General features: G+C 53.8%; 10 protein-coding genes across 10 annotated transcripts; 5 read left to right on the top strand and 5 right to left on the bottom strand.

Moving 5' to 3' along the window:
* Positions 1-392: 392 nt before the first annotated feature.
* HMPREF1541_03193 (dihydrolipoyl dehydrogenase) lies at positions 393-2043 on the top strand (the record flags this gene model as incomplete). Its single annotated transcript, XM_008717545.1, has 3 exons — positions 393-623; positions 676-1158; positions 1204-2043. The coding sequence occupies 3 exons, from the start codon at positions 393-395 to the stop codon at positions 2041-2043; spliced, it is 1554 nt and encodes a 517-aa protein (XP_008715767.1).
* A 981-nt stretch (positions 2044-3024) lies between these two features.
* HMPREF1541_03192 (uncharacterized protein) lies at positions 3025-3591 on the bottom strand (the record flags this gene model as incomplete). The annotated part of the gene is made up of 2 exons (XM_008717544.1): positions 3025-3234; positions 3283-3591. The coding sequence occupies 2 exons, from the start codon at positions 3589-3591 to the stop codon at positions 3025-3027; spliced, it is 519 nt and encodes a 172-aa protein (XP_008715766.1).
* A 904-nt stretch (positions 3592-4495) lies between these two features.
* HMPREF1541_03191 (uncharacterized protein) lies at positions 4496-5400 on the bottom strand (the record flags this gene model as incomplete). Its single annotated transcript, XM_008717543.1, has 2 exons — positions 4496-5136; positions 5184-5400. 2 exons carry the CDS (start codon positions 5398-5400, stop codon positions 4496-4498), a joined length of 858 nt encoding a protein of 285 aa, XP_008715765.1.
* A 612-nt stretch (positions 5401-6012) lies between these two features.
* HMPREF1541_03190 (uncharacterized protein) lies at positions 6013-7416 on the bottom strand (the record flags this gene model as incomplete). Its single annotated transcript, XM_008717542.1, has 1 exon — positions 6013-7416. The coding sequence occupies one exon, from the start codon at positions 7414-7416 to the stop codon at positions 6013-6015; it is 1404 nt and encodes a 467-aa protein (XP_008715764.1).
* Positions 7417-8317: 901 nt separating this feature from the next.
* On the bottom strand, positions 8318-9746 carry HMPREF1541_03189 (uncharacterized protein; the record flags this gene model as incomplete). Its single annotated transcript, XM_008717541.1, has 2 exons — positions 8318-8950; positions 8997-9746. 2 exons carry the CDS (start codon positions 9744-9746, stop codon positions 8318-8320), a joined length of 1383 nt encoding a protein of 460 aa, XP_008715763.1.
* Positions 9747-10610: 864 nt separating this feature from the next.
* HMPREF1541_03188 (uncharacterized protein) lies at positions 10611-11114 on the bottom strand (the record flags this gene model as incomplete). Its single annotated transcript, XM_008717540.1, has 1 exon — positions 10611-11114. One exon carries the CDS (start codon positions 11112-11114, stop codon positions 10611-10613), a length of 504 nt encoding a protein of 167 aa, XP_008715762.1.
* A 1422-nt stretch (positions 11115-12536) lies between these two features.
* On the top strand, positions 12537-13330 carry HMPREF1541_03187 (uncharacterized protein; the record flags this gene model as incomplete). Its single annotated transcript, XM_008717539.1, has 3 exons — positions 12537-12878; positions 12936-12999; positions 13074-13330. The coding sequence occupies 3 exons, from the start codon at positions 12537-12539 to the stop codon at positions 13328-13330; spliced, it is 663 nt and encodes a 220-aa protein (XP_008715761.1).
* Positions 13331-14475: 1145 nt separating this feature from the next.
* On the top strand, positions 14476-16143 carry HMPREF1541_03186 (uncharacterized protein; the record flags this gene model as incomplete). Its single annotated transcript, XM_008717538.1, has 1 exon — positions 14476-16143. One exon carries the CDS (start codon positions 14476-14478, stop codon positions 16141-16143), a length of 1668 nt encoding a protein of 555 aa, XP_008715760.1.
* A 267-nt stretch (positions 16144-16410) lies between these two features.
* Positions 16411-17335, top strand: HMPREF1541_03185 (uncharacterized protein; the record flags this gene model as incomplete). Its single annotated transcript, XM_008717537.1, has 2 exons — positions 16411-16525; positions 16581-17335. 2 exons carry the CDS (start codon positions 16411-16413, stop codon positions 17333-17335), a joined length of 870 nt encoding a protein of 289 aa, XP_008715759.1.
* Positions 17336-18224: 889 nt separating this feature from the next.
* Positions 18225-19950, top strand: HMPREF1541_03184 (uncharacterized protein; the record flags this gene model as incomplete). The annotated part of the gene is made up of 3 exons (XM_008717536.1): positions 18225-18388; positions 18442-18571; positions 18616-19950. 3 exons carry the CDS (start codon positions 18225-18227, stop codon positions 19948-19950), a joined length of 1629 nt encoding a protein of 542 aa, XP_008715758.1.
* Positions 19951-19989: the final 39 nt, after the last annotated feature.

The raw sequence follows: 19989 nt of genomic DNA, 5'->3' as shown, positions 1-19989 counted from the left end.
CTAGAGGGAAATACTTGACCAGGGTATTGCCTGTACAATCCATATTCCCTCGGGGTTGGGATTCGAAGACTTCAACTCTTATCAAATACAAAGTAATAATATGACTCAATGGAGGTCGAGTTGAACCTCGTGCGACGTTGACTCTTTCGCCTCAAATACTACCAGAAGATGCGGGAGGGCTCGGAGCAATTGAGGTTGAGGGGGCGTTCGCCGCCGTAGCTAGCCGCACTAGGCCGCATTGGGAGCACATCTTGAGCTCTGGTCCTTTGCCATCGACGACATTTCTCAGCACTTTGCGCCTCCTCACCTCAATCAACCGCTCTGCACGACCTGGTGAGCTTTCTTCGCAAATCCTACTCCCTCTCGCATCTTTCATTGATCGCCGGTTCACCATGTACAAGTCATTGCTGCCGCGCGCAGGTCGCTCGCTTCTTTCTGCCAGAGCTCCTCCCCAGGTTGGGCCCTCAAATCTCAGAAACACACCCCGCTTCCAGATCGTGCCGCAGTCACAGCTACAACGGCGAGGCTACGCATCTGAGGCTCCTGAGTACGATGTACTGTTCATAGGAGGTGGTGTTGCCGGCTATGTTGGCGCCATCAAGGCCGGCCAGGAAGGTCTAAAGGTAAATCCCAACACGCGCTCCAGTTCGATTGTGGACGCTGACTATGCCGCAGACAGCATGTATCGAGAAGCGCGGCGCATTGGGTGGCACATGCCTGAACGTCGGCTGCATACCTTCGAAATCCCTCCTCAACAACTCCCACCTGTACCATCAAATATTACACGATACCAAGAAGCGCGGTATCGACGTCGGCGAAGTAAAACTCAACCTCACACAAATGATGAAGGCGAAAGACGAGTCAGTAAGCGGGCTGACGAAGGGTGTGGAATTTCTTTTCAAGAAGAACAAGGTCGATTATATCAAGGGTGCTGGCTCATTCGTGGACGAGCACACAGTGAAGGTTAACTTAACCGATGGCGGTGAGCAAAGCGTGCGAGCCAAGAACATTATCGTCGCAACTGGCTCAGAATCTACACCATTCCCTGGGCTGGAGATCGATGAGAAGAAGGTCATCACTTCCACCGGCGCAATTGCGCTGAAAGAGGTTCCTAAGAAAATGACCGTGATTGGTGGCGGCATCATCGGTCTGGAAATGGTACGTCCAGAATTTCCCTCTCTAGCACTGCTCTAACACATGCAGGCTTCCGTGTGGTCTCGCCTTGGTTCCGAAGTTACCGTTGTTGAATTCTTGGGCCAAATCGGCGGTCCTGGCATGGATGCCGATATTGCCAAACAAGCGCAGAAGATTCTCGGCAAGCAGGGCATGAAATTCAAGCTGAACACCAAGGTCACCTCCGGCGACGCCTCAGGTGCTGGCGTCAAGCTAGAGATCGAAGCTGCCAAGGGTGGCAAAAACGAGACTATCGAGTCAGATGTCGTCCTCGTTGCGATCGGCCGACGCCCATACACTGAGGGCCTAGGCCTCGAGAACGTCGGCCTCGAGGTTGACGAGCGCAAGCGTCTCGTCATCGACCAAGAATACCGCACCAAGATCCCCCACATCCGTGTCATCGGCGATTGCACATTCGGCCCCATGCTGGCGCACAAGGCCGAGGAGGAAGCGGTCGCGGCCGTCGAGTACATCAGCAAGGGCTACGGACACGTCAACTACGGCGCCATTCCCAGTGTCATGTACACGCACCCGGAAGTCGCGTGGGTGGGCCAGAACGAAGGCGAGCTCAAGGCCGCGGGCGTCAAATACAAGGTCGGCACCTTCCCCTTCTCGGCCAACTCGCGCGCCAAGACCAACCTCGACACCGACGGCATGGTCAAGTTCCTCAGTGACGCCGAGACGGACCGCATCCTGGGCGTGCACATCATCGGTCCCAACGCCGGCGAGATGATCGCCGAGGGCACCCTGGCGGTCGAGTACGGCGCGAGCAGCGAGGACGTGGCGAGGACGTGTCACGCGCATCCCACGCTCGCAGAGGCGTTCAAGGAGGCCGCCATGAGCACGTATAGCCAGGCGATCCACTTCTAGGCTTTTTGTGGGCACTGGGTTGTTGGTGGACCGCGATAGCTGCACTGTGTGTATGTAGAAACTTGGAAGCCAGAGGAGAAGAAAAACACGTCTGGCGAGGAAGTAAGTAGTGGTAGTTGTTGTCAGTGGAGCGAGCGATCAATAAGTCAGCCGAGCCAAGCAAGTTCAATTCAAGTCTACTCAGGTCTGTCGGTCAATTACACCCGTGCTTCCAGCGTGCTGAGCGTGGAAAGTGGCAGGGTTCCATTGTAGTCCTAGTTAGTGGCATGGAGTGAAGTGGAGTGACGGCGAAGGCGACGGTCGTTTAACGAGAGGCTTGTGCGTATCGTCTGTCGTTCGTTATACTAGACGATCTATACCTGTGCCGCGTGGGAACGAGCCGGTACCATTCGTGTGCGCGTAAAGAGCGATTTGCGATTTGCGACTTGATGGACGAGGAAGGAACACGTATGAGCACATACACACACGACCAGTTGAAGGTATTCTGTTTCAACTACCTAATTGCCCAAGTATTCCATACAGTTATTACTATGTCGCGTAATGATTTTCATATCGTCGCAGCCCAATTCATCGTCGTCAGCCGTTACAGCAGTCCAGCGCCAGCCGGTGGCGCGAGCCATGCATCGAGCGACCTCCAACTTCAACCCTACTGGAACAGCGGTTGGACAAAACTTCGAATTGCGTAACGCCGGTGGGTATTGTGTTGCAAATCTTCGCTCCTATCCGGATTGTGCGCCGTTCGCAATGTGTTCGCAGGAAGGAGTGGATGTGGAATGGGTCCAAGGGCGAAATTATACCCTTCCCAGGCCAACTGTGCAATCAAGATGTCAGTTCCAGTTTCCATTGGCCAGTAAAGCAGAACGAGAGTTTTTGCCTTGTCGGCCGCAAGCAGGTTTAGAACGTCCGGGAGGCAATAGGCATACATCCATGACGGGAGAGTGGCAATTGCTGCTCGGAGTTTGTGGTCTTATCCTGCTCGCTTTAAACCTGGGACATGGTAGGCCCACCTTTCCTAATGCCGGGAGCACGCATGTTGACACCAGATGAGCGGCCGCCGAGGAAGCTGAAGAAGGTCGTTACAGCGAAGCAGGCGAACGCGAAGTACAGGAAAGCTGTTGCAGCTTGAGCTTCGCGACACCGATTGCCCGTGTTGTTGGCACCATTGGTGATGTGATTGGAGCGGGTGTATGACTGCATAGGTTAGCTTTATGACCTGCGCATACGGGAATATATACTTACCCTGTTGCTGCAAGAGTGCACGCCCAGGCCAGCGGCCAGGGCAGTCGCTCCAGCGAAGATGAAGAGCGTGTTCAGAGCATCGAGGGCGATGGGAATAATCGGATGGCCCGTGAAGCTGTCGTTGAAAGCGACAGCCACCAAGTAGAACAGTGACAGCATGGCAAACACTGCGACAAATATGTTGTAGTTGACCGTGGCCGGGTTGCCGTTCGTAGCCTGTGCAATCATGGCGGCGATCAGAGCCAGGACGACGAGCATGAAGAAGAACTGCAAGCCGCGCAGGATGAGGTTGAGAGCGCGCGACACCATCTTGACGGTGGTATGGGTACTGGAGGATGTATGTTTTGAGGGCGTAGAGTGTGCAAAGGTAGCTTATGCAGCTCGTAAAGGTGCAGCTAAGGAGGCACGGGCAAGGGATGCGCAGTGAAGATGGATATTATTGTCTTGCTGTTGCGAAATTGGCAGAGTGATGACTCGGTGGGCAGTTCCGGAAGTAGGTGGAATGAGAGCTTTGCCTCGACAGTGACGCTCAGAGGCGGCAGCGATCGCAGCTTCTCCCAATGACGTACAGCGCAAACTTAACTGGGCAGGGGCAATAGGCGGGTGGAGACGCCTGCCTTAGCTGGTTCCTCCTAGCTGGTGTACTTGGGACGAATTCCTGGCTGATCCGGGTAGAGTTTGAGCACCGAGATTACTGTTGCGGTCGGATGATATGGCAAGTGGCTGTTGCAGAATGAAGTGCAGATACGGTAGACGGCGAGGTGAGCAGATGTGATGCATGCTTACTGCCATATATGCTGAGTAGAGATGGTTGTATACGTATCGTGTGGTTGCCGTGGCGCGCGCTTGACGCAGCTCCGGCGACTTCCGGTTGCCCCGAGCACCGCCAATACCTCTGCCTGCGGGCGTCGCTGCCGAAACAACTTGGCTCTGGCAGGGCTGATGACGCGGTGAATCCAAGCCTATCAAAGCTCCATTCTAGCTGAGCTTACCTTACACCCCCCGCATGATTCCATGTACCGGCAATAATAGTCCTCATTCGTCAGAGCTTTTACATCGTCATCTTGGAATGCCATCAAAGAGCTCGGTCTTCGGAATGATACTTCTGCTTTGCGGCACTCACTCGCATCAACTGATGCAAGCTGACATCGGATCCGATGAATTGAACGAGGCCCGACTGACAGCCTTGCTCAGCTAATAATTATGCCTGTGTCTATAGTTTCTCGAACTTGGGCGTCTTCTTCTGAATGCCCGACAACATTGCTCGCTGCACATCAGTACTCTGCAGCATACCCATATTCCAGGTAGCTGTGTAATTGAGATTGTCCTCTACCGTTCTTCCCCAGGCGGCATCGAGGATGTTCTTCGTTCCCTGAACTGCGACAGGACTCTTGGTCGCAATATAGCTGGCCAGTTTAATCCCCTCCTGGATCATCTCAGCCTTGTTGCTGACGATGCGGCTCACATAGCCATTCTTGTCTGCCTCTTCGGCACCCCACGGCCGTGCAGTAAGGCACACCTCTTTGGCCCAGCTGGTCAGGCCACCGATGACCTTCGGGAATCGGCTCAGCGTTCCCACATCCGCCGCAAGTCCAATGTCGACTTCCTTGACGCAGAACTTGACGTCTTTCGTGGCAAGGCGAATGTCGCATGCAGAGCTGAGGTCGATGGCGAGACCGTACGCGTAGCCATGCATCAATGCAATGGTGGGCTTCTCGCAGCGAGCTACTGATGAGATGACATCCTGGTAATCCAAAATATGCCGTCTCAATTTGGCTGCCTTTCTCGAAGGGTCGGCAGAGTCGTTATTGGTCGAGCCTAGCTCTCCCTGAGAAGCCGCAGTAACGTCCAGCCCTGTGTTGATCAGCTGTCTGTCTGTACATGTCTCGTTAAATACTCACCTGCAGTGAATGCTTTCTCGCCTGCACCGCTAATAATAATAGCTCTCACGTCTGCATTCTCGGACAACTGCTGGAAGATGTGACGCAATTCGGGCCACATGGGCGGCCCGAATGCATTGAGCTTGTCGGGTCTGTTGATCTCCACATGTGCTACGTACTCAGCGGGTGAGCTGATGTTGAAATAGCGTGGTGGTGGGTTGATCGTGATGGCTGTCATCTTGACCGGTGGTCTTGCACGAGAGTAGTCGCCGGGATGTTAGGATGGTTTTCGGCTCTTATAAGATGGCACTGGCTACCTTATGGCCGTATCATTACAAGCAAACCGTGCGGAGTAATCTCACTCACAGATTATGACCCGTAAAGGGAGACAAGATATGGAGTGCAGGGCAACACAGGCAGTCTTTCGCAAAGAAGCCGAGGTCCACGGCCCATGTCACGTGAAAAGATGCACTCATGGTTCGTTTGGAGCACCGTCAGCAACGACCTTGATCACTCTTCTTCTTGCACAGTCGAAGATGAGAGTAGACTTGCAATGCAGCGTCACAGATGCAAACGGTCAACATATATACAAGCCTCCAGCATATTAGTGTACTGTGATTGCGAAGATCTGGCAACTTCAAGGGCCTGATCTATCTTGATTTGACCCCTGATGAGGAATTCGAAGTTCGTACTCATTGTCCTTGACCTGACAATCATTTTCATCGGGAGCCCTGAGATGCGGGCACCATGACCACGCGCATGAATTGTGCCCTACCCGCGACATTCTATATCACCCAAGGAGAAGCTGCTCAGTGGAGAGGTGCAATCTAGGCACTGCAAACTGTTTGTTTTACGGCAGGCCCAGCTGTGCAATACGTTTCTTGGTGATCTCGATAGCGGTCTCCACCGTCACGCCATCAACGAAGTCATCCAGTATGACCCAATGCTGCTTGGCTGTCAAAGTTGGCACTTGTCTAAGGACGTATCCTAACAAGTTGTTGTCGAATTGACCCTTCGTTTGCACAAGTGGCAGGTTGTAATGGTTCGCATCGATCAGAGACTGGTAGTGGTGGGCATTGATGTACCAAGCAGTCGCAGTGCCCTGGACCTGGAACTCTGTCTGATCCTTTCCCTGCTGAGCTGCCGGGGTTATGGCGTTTTGGAAAGCCTCGCGAATCGTCAAAGGTTTGAGAGTTGCCCAAGCTCCATCACTGTAGGCATCCAGCACTTTCATTTTGGGGCCGTGGTTTGCATCAGTGAGCACGAGCCGGCTGTTCGTGCTACGAAGTGAGTCAAGGGTCTGCTGGAACGCCTCCAGGCCAGCAACTTTCAGGGTCGGGTCTACGCCAGGAGAAGCCTTGGCCTGCGCCATTATGCTTTTTAGGTCGGCTGTGCTTGGGATCATGTCGGCGTGTTGAAAGCCGCTGCTGCCCAGAGCGACTTGGACGACTTCGTTCTTATGCGCAGTCAGAAATCGAAGGATCTCTGTCAGGTTGTCTTTCCAGAGTGCCCCAGGCAGGAACGCGTGCTGGTGACGAATGTCATGGAAAAAGGGGCGCAGCTGGTTCACCCAGTATCCCGGTCGAAAATCGAAGTATCTGACCCCCATGGCCAGCATATTCGAGATAGTGTCCTTTTGGGTGAGGCCACCCAGCCACACTGCATAATCGGGGAATTTGTGGGCGACTAGGATGGAAATGAAAGGCAAGAGGAATTTCAAAGCAACGTCGAGCGCGTCTTTATTGCTGGTGATCATGTCTAGCCCTTGCATGGTGTTCATGCCGGCGTCGTGGGCTCCAGCAAGACAAAGCGCATGGTAAGGAGTGCCAGGAGGCAACGCAGCCATCCAGTCCGACTGATCTGAAGTCATATGCACGTATAGCTGATCCTGATACCCAGATGGCGCGTTCATGATCCCAATGGAAAGCCAATAGCCGCCGACTTTGAAAGCAGGGTTGGCTCGAGTAGCGGGAATGGTTGTTGTAAGCGAGCCATCGATTGCACCAAGCTGCATGGTATACTGTTTCAAGGTCTGCCCGTTGACTTTGATGGAAAGCGTTGCATGCTCATGGCTTTTCGGAAACTCTATGTCATTTGCATCGGTGTAGTTCGACGACGGCCCCCATATGTATGTCCGTTGACCCTTATGGTCCAGCTCAACGGTGATCGGGCTGTGGGGCTCGAGATATGTCCAGACCTGGAGACCTTTGGAGAGGCTAAGTGGCTCCTTGCCGACAGCGGGTGGGTTTGCCATTATGATGTTCAATTTCTTTGAGCTTTCGAGTGCCAGCAAGTATAAAGTGACAAAGGCGGTCAGGGTGCTCACGGGACCTTTTTGTACCCGCACTGGACACATTTTCCCGGAGAATCTGAGGCATCATGCTCGTGTTCCAAGCCCAGCTACATTCAAGGTCATCCATCAGTGTCCCTGGTCGCGAGGGGCGCGAGTCTGAAGATCGCTGGGGCAGGCTGCGCTATGCCGGAAGCTTGTTGTGACAGGAATGTGGACAAAGGGATCTTTTCCTTGATCGCAAACAGCACACCATGGGCAGCATACTGGTAACGCTAGGATAGCAGCAACGAAGGGTCGTCTTATAGAGAGCATACTCTGACCATTCTGTGTCAGTATTCCCGATCCAGCTGGGTACCTGAGTCAAGTGGGAGGCTGATTGAAGTGAGTAGGAGCAGGTCGGGAGGAGCCAAGGATATGGATTGAAATGGTTGAGGGATGTCTGTCAGATGGTAGCCACGGAATGAGGCCTTGAACGTAGCTGTCTTCCAGACTTGCTGGCGCTGGGGAGGAATGCCCATTCGAACCAAAACATAACCTACCTACATGGATTTACCAAACAGAACCCCGCTCAGCTTGGCCACCAGGTAGAAGGTGCGAAGGACTGCCAGGAAGGGTGCTCGCGTCGTTGCTCCGGGGCATCATAGGCTGCTTGCCTTATATCGGGAGTTACATCAATGGTGAATTTGGAGTGTTGCCTCCACGCATCGTTTTTGGGGTCAAAGCAGGCTGCGTTGCGCATCCGTCATCGTCTATTCAAGATCTTCTTGACGCCTGCTCTCGCATCTCATCTCGTATTGTCATTCCACTCCCGCGAATCCTTTGCCTCCCATCTCAGAAGACAGCCTCCTAGACACACGGAGCACTAATCCACATCTTCGGCATTCGTGTTCGCCGCAGCCGTTCCCTCTATCTCCTTCTTGGCCTTCTCGTGATTAGGGTAAAAGTTGATCTTTCCCCCAGGCTCAATCATGCCCACGCGATCGTAAAGTGTCCGCGCGCGGATGTATGGGTCGAGTTTCCAGTAGTTGTCGTTCAGCTTCGTCGCGAGCTCGTCTCTCCTCTGCTTGTGGCTCGCGTCGGCGGTGTTGATCCACTCGAAGGTTTTGCTCTCATATTCATCGACCATGCCCTTCCGCTCGTCTTGGAATTGCTTCAGTTTCTCGTCATCTTTGAGCAAGTCGTCCTCTCCCTCCTTTGGCTCAACAAACACGTACTCCCAATTCTCGTCGCCACCAAGTTCCTTGATGATCTGTGATTTCGGGATAAATTGCTCTAGATCCTCCACCGAGCTTGTAAAGTGTACTTTTGCCGCAACCACGGGGTCAAGCCAACCTTTGATGATCTTCCAGATACCCTGGAACAGCCAGGGCGCCTTATGTACAAGTACAGCGCCGAGAGATTCGGGATAGTTGGCTTCAAAGATTTTGATCATGAACTTGACAGGAGTGTAGTCCATGTTCGCCATTGTGAAACCAGTCATGTCAAAAAGGATAGTCTGATGTTATTAGCTTCCATCCAAGGACACAGTAAAAGGCACTCACAGCTGTTTCCACCGGCGCCCGTAGCACTAGCCGTGCAGTCTCAATAACGTAGACCGTATATCGCTCCATACTCCGCTCACTCTGATCGCCACCATGGTGCAATCTTGCGCGGACGAAACATAGCGGGCGTCCTTCTTTGTCAGTTCCGTGCAGGAAACTCTTCCCGAGGCGCATCTGTTCCAGGAAATCCTGTCCTTCTCGCTTCACATTTGCATCGGTGCTCTTGCTGTCTTTCAGGGCCCCCACTTCTCCCTGATAGACGACGTCATCATCAACATGCATCTCGTTGCCTCTCCATGACATTGTGCTGATCATCATGACAAGTGCCTTGTGAACATCCCATTTTCGCGCCCGTAAAAAGCGCAATAGTAGCGCATCGGGATGATCAGCCTTGACCATGCTCCAGAACGCAGTGCGCAGAGATTCCGGGGATTGAGTCGCGAGGATATTCTGGTATTCTTTCACCTGGCCGTACTTGTCGTCTGAGTCGTCAGGGTGCTTGGGAGGGTGGCTCGGGGACGAAGAATCATCATGTTTCCTGGACGAGAATATCGACATGCGAGACTTTTTCTTCTTCTCTGTGGCCGCTGGATCAGCTGCGGCCTCCTCGGTGGTGGTTGGTGTTGATGTGCCATTGGTATTCGCGGGATTGGAAACACCAAAAGTTTTGAGTGTCAGAACCCAGAGTTCGCGTAGTTTAGTCTCTTGATCGGGAGTCAGGTTGCCGCGATGGCCGGGCGGGGTGGGCATGTTCAGGAAGAGCAAGTCGTGGCGCGAAGTCGGCGCTTCGGGTTCAACGGTTGGGGTGGGTGCGGGCGGCGATGCTGGCTCGGAGAAGTAGAAGTGGAGCGGGATAGCAAGAGTGACAGCGATCGTACACCAGAAGATGAGGCCGCTTCCAGAAAAGAGTGTGGAATTGTGTCTATGTTGTAACCCAGGGCTATATTTCGGTTGGCTGTAATGTGGGCGGGCCAACGACAGCGAGCTGCGTAAGGGGACCCGACGTGCTGGTGATGGAAAAGCAGACTGTGATGACAAGAAGGCACGGTCCGCACGAAACAGCGACTGCTGACAAGTTAGAATACCTCGCCTCATGTATTCTTGCAAGAGGCTGAGTAGTTTATGCAGCTCAGAATTATGACATGGACATGCGACCAGTTCCGGGGGGCCGGCTCAGAGCGGGCGGATGCCACGTTGCCACCATGTCCCGCCTAAAAACACCATGAAGTCATCCGCACTTGGCGTAAACATTCGTGTCCCGCGCCGCTTATAGAACGAGCCTGGGAGCAGCCATCTGGAAATGGCTAATTCCCCCGAGTATCTGGGTGGCTGCTACTCATGTTTGCCTGCGCCCATTTCCTCTAATGATCTGGGTAGCTTCGCGCTGGTGCTGCGAGCTGCGCAACGACAATGACCAGGACTCGACACTGCCATGGCACTGGTTCAAGTCGCCCGCTCTACTCGATTGTTTGGCCTTCTCGGGCACAGGCAGATTCTCTCGCATGCCAGAATGAGGACTTGGGGGATAGCTAAAGCGAGAAACCTCCTTGAAGGGGATCCGTGGCATCCTGTCATGGGTGGCCGGTTAAGATGCCGTTATGGGCTTAACCAGGCCTACTGCTTCTCCCGCTTTTCCACGACCTCGTTGAGAAAGTTGGTCGCAAAGCGATTGACCTGCTCGTAGACAGTATCGAAGCCGTTGTCGCGGCCGTAGTAGGGATCTTGCACTTCCTCGTCCTTGCTCCTACCGCTGAATTTGCCAAAGAGCATGACTTGTGCCTTAACGTTCCCATTTCTCTCGGCTTTTCGCTTCATGCGCTCCAGATCTCGTAAATTGGACCTGTCCATTGCGAAGATGTAGTCAAACTCGTCGAAGTCTTCTTCCTCGACTTGCCGCGCACCATGGTCATAATCCTTGATCCCCTTCTTGAGCAGCGTAGCCATCGTGCGTGGGTCGGGAGGTTCAAGAGTATGGTAGGCACCGGTGCCAGCACTATCAATAATTCCGATGCGGTCGTTGGAGCCAGCAAGAGAACGAAAGACTCCTTCAGCCATGGGACTCCGGCAGATGTTACCTAAGCATACGAAGAGGACCGATACGGTCGAAGAGCCAGACATTCTTTGCGCGGTCTAGTGGTGATGTCGGCGCACGAGCAGGTAAAGAGTGCGTCGAAGTTCGAAGCCTGGAAGAGACTACGAGTCCAGGAACATCGGCCAATAATTCTTCCCACCCGGAGACCTCGTGCTCACTCGTCTTCACATGCATCTTCGCTTCCATCCCAAATCTATACCGCGTCCATCATGCAAGGGACCGGAGGCAGATTGGCGTTTCTCATTTTCTGCCTTGCATCAATGCTCTCTTGTTGAGCGGCCGCTGGGCGATGGCAAGATTCAGCAAGCCGTCCATCGGAGTCATGATCTGTCCTGGCATACACCTTACATTCATTGAACAACAGCTGTCTCTTTGATGGCTAGCTATGGCTCCGCATGTGAGAGTTAGGTGCTCTCTGATGCCAGCTTACTATTCCTTTAGCCCCACTACAACCCAGTGTGATACTTTCACCCCGCGACTCTCCCAGCGTTACGAGCTCGCAACTCCCCGCGCTTCTCCGCAACAGCCTACCGAGGCTGTCGTTCTGCTGAAGTTCAAGAGTTTCTTTCAACCTCACCCTGTTGCTTCCAGATCCGTACCCATCATAACGACCACATCTTAAGTTTACTACAGACAGCCATGGCCGACTCATCCAGGTTCCTGATGGTATGGCCTTTGCTACTGGCCACATTGTTGCCTATGTTATATAACAACTTCTTCCCCCTGCTCAATCAGTACGCCGGAAGGGTTCCCGTTGTCAACCCTGGTTTCGCTCATGTGGGCCACGGAGCCAAGAATAACGCCGGCTGCAAGAGTTTCCCCGGTCAGTGCTGGCACGGATACAACTCTCCGAATGTGTATCCTGACCTTTTTGACAGAAGGCAAGGCATGCGAGGATGTACGCATCCACCATGAGTCTGGGACAGCTTTTCTGGGTACAAATCTGAGAGCCTGTGCATTACAGTGCTATATATTGACTACTCATCATAGCTTGTGGTTTCCCGGAGACAAGGAATCATTTCTTCCCGCCCTTGAATCGACTTGATAAGACCAGCGCCGAGACGTACCGAGAATACTTCCTGAAATACGATATCGAGGCACGTACTTTCGGAAGTTGCCTATCAAGCGTCATGCTAAAAGGACTCAGGGTAATAGCGTCACGCGCCTTCGCATCGTCGGTTGGGAAGGAGATCTGGTCTTGCATGGCCTAGATGTCAAGCAGGGCGCCGATTCATCCACTGTATGGGCCTGACCTCAGCACTTTCGCCCGGCCTGTTGCTTACGACTCTGTCTGTAGGTTTACATCTTCGCCGTCAACCACGATCGCAAAGGCGAGTCCATCCTCCGGTTTGCCCACGTCCTCGGCACACACACCCTAACCTTCGAGCGCGAGTTTTCACACTCGCTAATCAAGACACCAAATGCTGTGATGGCTGACACTCCAAAGTATGACTATCCTGGCACCGGCTCCACCCGCAGCTAACGGCGCAAGTTCATTCTACATCTCGAACGACCACTACTTCTATCCCGGCTTCCTGTTCGGCATCCCTCGCAAGCTCGAGGACCTTCTTGGCCCATTTCGTTGGGAGACCGGCATTGTCTATTGTGATGCTTCAGACGCCAAAATCCAGTGCAAGGAGGTATCGCCGAATGGTCACCACCCACACGCCAACGGTATCTTGTTGGCAGATGATGGAAAGACTCTGATGGTCAATGACGTTATCGACGGGAGTACTACAATCTACGACATAGACTCCTCCAGCAAACTGTTGACAGTGAGGAAGAAGGTGGTATGTCTGATTCGGTGTGGACGTCTCAAAGCAGAGATTGCTGACACTGGTGTGCAGAAATTGGGTGCTGCTGCAGACAACCTGTCTTTCATCCCCGGAACCGGCGACATTGCTGTTTGTGGTGAGTCCGGAACCATTGCAATTCTTGTCAATCCATTCGCGGCTACTTGATGTGCTGACCGATGCCCATCGCAGTCTTCCCGCATATCGGGCACCTGATTCACAAGCTCAGCGGAGAGAACGTTCTCAACTCCTCGGTCACTGCCTCCGCTGCCGTGCTCCGCCTCGTCAAGAGCAAAGAATACGAGCCGGAAGTGCTGTTCTGGGACGATGGCTCTCAGATCTCTGGCTTGACCGGGGCAGCAGTCGACCCGAAACGCAAGAAGCTCATCGCAGGTGGGGTCTACGAGCAGCATTTTGTTGTGTGCGATTTGGGGAACGAGCAGTTTTAGGTGCTCAGGTTATCTAGACACCAGCCTGCTGATGCCGCGTCCAAACGCTGATCAGAGAGCAGCCCTGCTTACCAGCCTCGGATATGCTCGGACCACGGGGTACGCATCTCATCTCGCTGGCAAAGCCGCGAGGATGCTGGGATTGTATCGAGCGCAGTCGTTCTTTGTTGGCAATCAACCAGCGATAGAACCCCGTCTCCTGATTGCGGCCCCATGTACTTTATGATATGCAGTACTCGCCAGGGCTCTCTCTGCATTCCTTTATACGTGCTGTCGCCCGGATCGTTATAACTCATTTGCGATGAAAGACCTTGCTGCAATGCCCAAAGTCAGACGAAAGACTGTCCTGGCCGTTGGTCCGCTCTTTCTTAGCACTGCCGCCGAGCCAGAAGTTTAGCGTCACCCAGATTCCCCGTAGAGCCCCTCTCGCCTATCTCCCCGGCGGCATCTGGGGTGGAAGAGCTCCGACAACTCCAAATTCATACAGAAACTCGAAGACGAGTTCCGCTGGTTTGCTCGATTTCATGGGGTGTTCCAGGCCGGGACGCTGGGGTATTATTCTACATGACTGCCTCGCACAACGATAAAGCGTGGGCGGGCGTGTTGTGATACATACATATGTATGTATATCACCAGGCCTTTTAAAAACTGTACATACCAAAGTCAATATGTTTGCCTGGCCCGTCGCATCGTCGGCGCAACATCCTACTGCCCTGTAGGCTCGACCACCGCCCCCACCACCCCCACTGGGTACATACCGCGGCTGCAATTTTGTGGCTTTACCGTCAGGCTCAGGACGTGGGCCACACGCGCAAACCGGTCAATACTTAACGGGGCAAACAAAGACCCCCTATTGGCCCGTTATACGAACTTAGGCAAGCTAACGAACAGACGGTGCGCGCCAAGCCTTCTCCGGTGCTGTCAAAGACTCGGATCTGGAACGTGTTCGGCGCTCGCAGGCGAGTGTTCCCAAAAGTGGTGCTGGGAAAAAGGGAAATGGCATTCGTGTTCGTCGGGTCTGGTCCAAGGAAGCCCTTCTGCGAAGGAGCCGCAGGAAGATCTCCCACCATGTGTCGTAACGATCTCTCAAACCACCTCGCCATTCATCTGTACTTGAGCTCAAGAGCAACGAACAACGAGCAATCATGCTGGACATCAGAGGCAAATGGGTCAGCGCGACTTTCAATCTAGCTCTGCTGGCCCTGTCAATCGTCTGCTACCTGCTCTTGGTTCTCCTCTTTGTCACGCCGAAGACGTATCGACTTGATTCTCTCATCCACCCAAACTCTGGCACGATCCAGCCCTCTGTTGCCGTCGGCCTTCTATCCACAGCACTCCTCGGTGCCACCAGCGCCTTGATCACGCGTTGTGCCGAGCAGTCGCTCTGGCTGAGGCTGTCGGCAACCAGCCCGGGAAAGAATGCGCTCACCGTTGAAGAGTCGCACCGTCTGGCCCAATGGAGCGTCAGCCCCTTCGAGCGTCTGCTCGTCTACCCGTTCAAGGGTTCTAGCTGGCTCCTCAAGTTCGGCGGCGTTGTCCTTTTTGGTGTCGCCGCCGTTAACCCTGTTCTACTGAGCGGCATCTCTCAACCCAGACAGGTTGCAACTACCACAGAGCAGCAACCGGCAACCGTACCTATGGTCTCGAATCGTCTTGACGTGGGAAACAGCGCATACCGCGGTGGACAGGCCCGAGACAATCCTACCTTGATCGCCGGCGTTGCAGAAATGGCCAATTTGACAGCTTCGATCCTGGATGTCTGCGGCGACGACAATTGCCACTTGACCTCTCTGACGACTGCCATCAAAGCCGAGTGCAGATCGACAACGAGGGCAAATCCTGACGGTATAGGGTTAATCTCTGGCTTGTCCGGGTCCGAAAGCTATCCTTTCTGCAGCACGGCTATGCCAGATCTGTGTGTGACACTCTGGACATCCAGCCCGAATACCTATGCCAACTTCAGCTCTTACTACCATCCGGACTGCCTATCGACCGGCGCGTGTGCACCTGGCGTTTGGTGCAGCCTCTTCGGCGTCTGGGTCAGCGGCACCGACGTAACTCGAAATTCCGCCCACGATATCCATGCTGTCGAGTGTCTGCTGACGTTCGGCAATGTCACAATCACACAAAACGGGACGAATCCACCGACATTAGACCGTGATTCGTTCGTGGCCGCCGACTGGTCGGTACGGGAAGGCGAAGCAAGCTTCTATCAAATGAATCGCATATACACCGAGTCCGGATCGGAGAACAGTCCCTACAGCTTCACGGGAGGCGCAGTGGGAACGGGAGACAACACGTTGTACCGAAATCCGATAGGCTATGAGCTATTGGGCACCGATGCGAACAATGGAGGAGAGCAGGTGGCGAGGCAAATAGAGAGAAACTTTGACCGGGCGACACTGTCGGCGTATGCGAAGCAGGCGAACGCCAGCGACTTGACGGTGACGAGAACCACAGAGGAAGATCTGTATGTGTATCAACCTAAGGTGTTGCTGGTGCTTGTCGTGCCGCTGCTGGCGACCCTACTTGGCGTCTGGAATAGGTGGTCTGTTGGGGATGAGGATCGAGTGGTCGGGTACAATCCGGTGGAGATTGCCAGACGGGGACCAGTGGGAGGACTTCCGCAAGGAGAGATCCTCAATGAGAAAAGGAAGGCCGAGTTTGCCAAATGGAAGGTTTGGGGTGCGCGGGAGGAAGGATCGGAAAGTGTTGCCGTAGGTTACATGGCCGCAAGAGACACTGTCGCAGGGGAGATCGGCAGTGGGAACGAGGGTGTGACTATGCTGTCTGAGCAGCCAAAGAGACGGTAGTCGTATGGTTGGTGGCTGCCTTGTAGACTGCAGTGGTTCGGACCGCTCCTGCTGTACGAGTAACACGAGACGTGCTGATAGTACATGACGTCAGCTATTGGCCAGAAGGCTTCTCTCCGATCTTGACTCGTTTGATTCTCCGTCCGCCTACCTTGTCAGTCCCAGATGATCGTCAGCCCCCGCTTAGTAGACTCTGCTCGTTTCACCGTAGCACGACATCTACTTGCATCTATCAAACGTCGCACTGTTGCCACCGGGCCAAGCAAAATGAGCTGGATGGACTCATGGTCCCGTCCGTCCAAACAGGCGGCAGTTCCACCGCCGCTCTACCTCACGGCAGGGGAGGATGTACCTTATTGCCATACGTGTGGCAGGGTCATGAGTACGGTTCAGCGCATAGTCTTTGATTTCTAGGACTCTTTCCTGACCGCGGATAGGTTCCCGCAAGTCAACGAAGGTCGCCACTAACCCGGTCAAGTACTGCTCTGATCGATGTCGACATCGCAAGCCAGGACCGTCAGACAGGAAGATCGAAGGCACCATCGTCTCACTGCTCAACGCAGAGCAAGATTCTGGGATCGAGCAAACCGGCGCCCAGAGTAGGGTGGTCAAGGGTGATCACCGTCTTATTATCACGATGGATGAAATTGAGGAGATTGTCTTTGGAAGTCGTTTCGACCCCGAGAAGGTATATGGAAGGAGGAAGAACAGGAAGAGTAGAGTGCTTGGCGGGAAGGGAGAGTGGAGGAGTGTTGATATGGAGAGTACAACTGAGCAGGAATCCAGTGAGGACGAGGAAGAAGACGGAGGTGCTTTACTGAAGGAGAAGTCGGGTCCGAAGGTACGACCACCGCAGACAGAGTCAGAGGTCAACTTCAGTGTTGGCGGCGAGCGAGGAAAGGCCGAGAAGATTGAGGAGACAGCAGAGGATGCGGAGAAGAGGCTTGATGGGAAGAAGAGAGCGGAGGAGCGAGAGCAGGTCAGGCGTGCGGCGAGAAGATGCGTGGTGTTTGGTGTTTTGGATGATCGACCAGCCACGGCAAGTGCAACAAAGAAGGGGAAGAAGAAGCAAGATGATGGTCTCTCCAGTGAGGTGCAGAGACGGAAGTGTGAGGCACTAATGCGTGGCGCCGTTGTTGAACCATCGTATGCGAAAGGCAACTGGTCGATTCGATGGCGTGAAGGAGTCTGAAAGAGCAGCTCCTGCGCCGGCGCCGGTATACGGCGCGACGTCCATGAGATGCTGTTGGCTTCAACGACCCTCGCTGTGGCGTCCTTGAAATATCAACTTACCTATTTTAGCGTACTGCAGTCGGGAGGAATCGCACCTGTCAAGCTGTCACTGACAGTTGCAGATTTCGAGCCACGACTAGAATGACCTGACGAAAGCAACGAGAGCCGCATTTTGGGCAGGTCACTAACCGCTTTGGAACGAGGGGCATTATTTCAAGCCCCGAGCTCCGGCTTGCTCGCAGCTTCCCTTCAAGTTAACCTTGGCGACCTGCTGGAGCTGTCAGGCACAACTGTCTCGTGTAACACCAAAAAGATCGGTACGAGAATACCATCAATGTCACAAGCTTCGATAGACAACAATCCAAACACCATGCGTCAGCGCTCCGTGCCATACGGCGCCACAAATATGCCGACAGTGCTCGCGACACCCGCACATCAGGGATCACAATCTGTCGCTGCGATCCTTGCATGAGCAGAAATGCAATCCGATATCAGAAGCTCAAAACCCCTAGATAACCTCCCCGCCGCCGGCGCGAGCTTTATGCACGGTCTACCGCAAGCTATAGCGCAACGTACGGCGGTGCATCTGCCACGTATGCAGGACCCCGGTCTCGTGCAGGAACCATGCCCACCCAGTCCGATTTGCCGAATGAGACCCAAGATTTACCATGCAGCTATTGTCCGAAACTCATGAATTTGCCGCTCGCTTGCTATCAACTCGCGAGGGGCACGTTCGTCGCTCGTCCTGGAGCCGAGAACATGGACAAGGATGTAGCTGTTGGCATCTCCACCGATCTTTCTTTCTCTTCTTCGTTCCCAGCGTTTGACCCCGTACCGGTCGCGACACCATGCTACTGTCTCCGGTATTCAGCAGCTCAAACTTGGTCCTAGGCATCGAAGTACTCTTTCCAGCCTTCGTACTCTACTGTCTGGGATGTGCCATTTACAATCGCTACTTCCATCCGTACAAGGATTTTCCAGGCCCGTTCTGGGCCTCTATCACACCTCTGTGGTGCGCGATGCCTTTCATGGACCCTCATTGATCGCGTTTCTCACGTCTTCTAGGTATTGGCGCGCAGTACGATATGCGCGGGGGCAGGATCATCAACTGCCCATACACAAGAAATATGGGCCATTCGTCCGTGTCTCGCCCGATCAGGTCCAGATCATGGATCCGGCCGCAATAGAGACTATCGTACGTCAACAACCATGGTCCAAATGTACCACTGACAGATCTAGTACGGCCCAAAGAATGTCTTCATCAAGTCGGCCTTTTACGAGGGCTTCAACCCCAAAATATCGCCACGTCGCGGCAATTTTGAAGAAGCAGACGAGCGTCGCCACACACTCCGACGACGGATCGTTGCACCGCTCTATACGCAAGCCTCTATCCTCGAATTTGAGCCATGTGTCGATCGACTCATCTCCATCTTCTATCACAAAATGGAATCCTTCGCCACCACACACGAGTCTTTTGATATGGCTGTCTGGCTTCGCAAATACACATTCGATGTTATCGGCGAGATTTTCTATGGCAGGTCGGGTGGGTTCGGCTTCATGCGAGACGACATCGACTACAACAATTGGTGTCATCTCATGGATGTTATGCCAGGTGCTGCTAGCTCGGTAAGCTACGTTCCCTGGGGGTTCCAGACCCTCTACTTTATGTCCGAGATGATCTTTCCCTCCACCCGCGCTGGTGCTGTTGGCTTTTTCGATGTCATTAAGCAGGCCAAGATCGCCGTTCAGCAGCGGCTCGACGACATGAGGTCTGGCAATCACAAGACCCGTCACGACATGCTCTCCAAACTCATTGGCCTCGTCAATGATGACCCGGACCCCAAGGTTCACTGGACCATCAAGGACGTCGCCGCTGAGATCTGGACTATGATTTGGGCTGGCAGTGACACCACCGCTATAGCCCTTACTTCTATCTTCTACCACCTCCATCGCTACCCTGCCGTTCTGAAAAAGCTTCGCGACGAGATTGATGGTGCTTTTGATACCGGCGCTCTCAGCTACCCGCTCCGCTTCCAAGATTGCATCAAACTCCCGTATCTGCACGCTGTTGTTCGCGAAGCCATGCGCGTCCATCCTTCTCTCGGCACCGGCCTACCGCGCATCGTCCCGCCAGGCGGTGCAACTATCTGCGGCAGGTATTTCCCTGGTGGGCACGGTGTCATCATGAATCAATGCGCGGTGCATTTCGACAAAGGCGTATTTGGCGAGGATGCAGAAGAATTCAATCCCGAGCGATGGATCAGGGATGGCGAGAAACACGCCGGCTACATGGAAAGGCACATCCTGCAGTTTGGTTATGGGCCTAGGATCTGTATTGGCAAGCACATCACGAATGTCGAGATGTACAAGCTTTTGCCAACCATCCTGAGAGATTTCGCGTTCGAGGGCGTGGGATTGAGCGAACGAGGAGAACTGAAGCAGTGGGATGTATGCCAAGGCTGGTTTCACCAGCAGAGGAACGTAGATGTCAAAGTCAAGAGGCGGAAGGACAGAGCGGCCGGCGTCGTTCTAGAGCTGGGTGATTGGGGTGTCAGCAAGCTGGAAAAGGCATGAAGGCATGAAGCAGAGGTGAAGAGGAGGGCGTAAGAAAGG

Source organism: Cyphellophora europaea (genome assembly GCF_000365145.1).
Source record: "Cyphellophora europaea CBS 101466 unplaced genomic scaffold supercont1.3, whole genome shotgun sequence".
In the NCBI taxonomy this organism is placed as follows: Eukaryota; Fungi; Ascomycota; class Eurotiomycetes; order Chaetothyriales; family Cyphellophoraceae; genus Cyphellophora; species Cyphellophora europaea.
The sequence above is the reverse complement of the archived record's forward strand: the minus strand, read 5'-3'. Positions and strand labels throughout refer to the sequence as shown.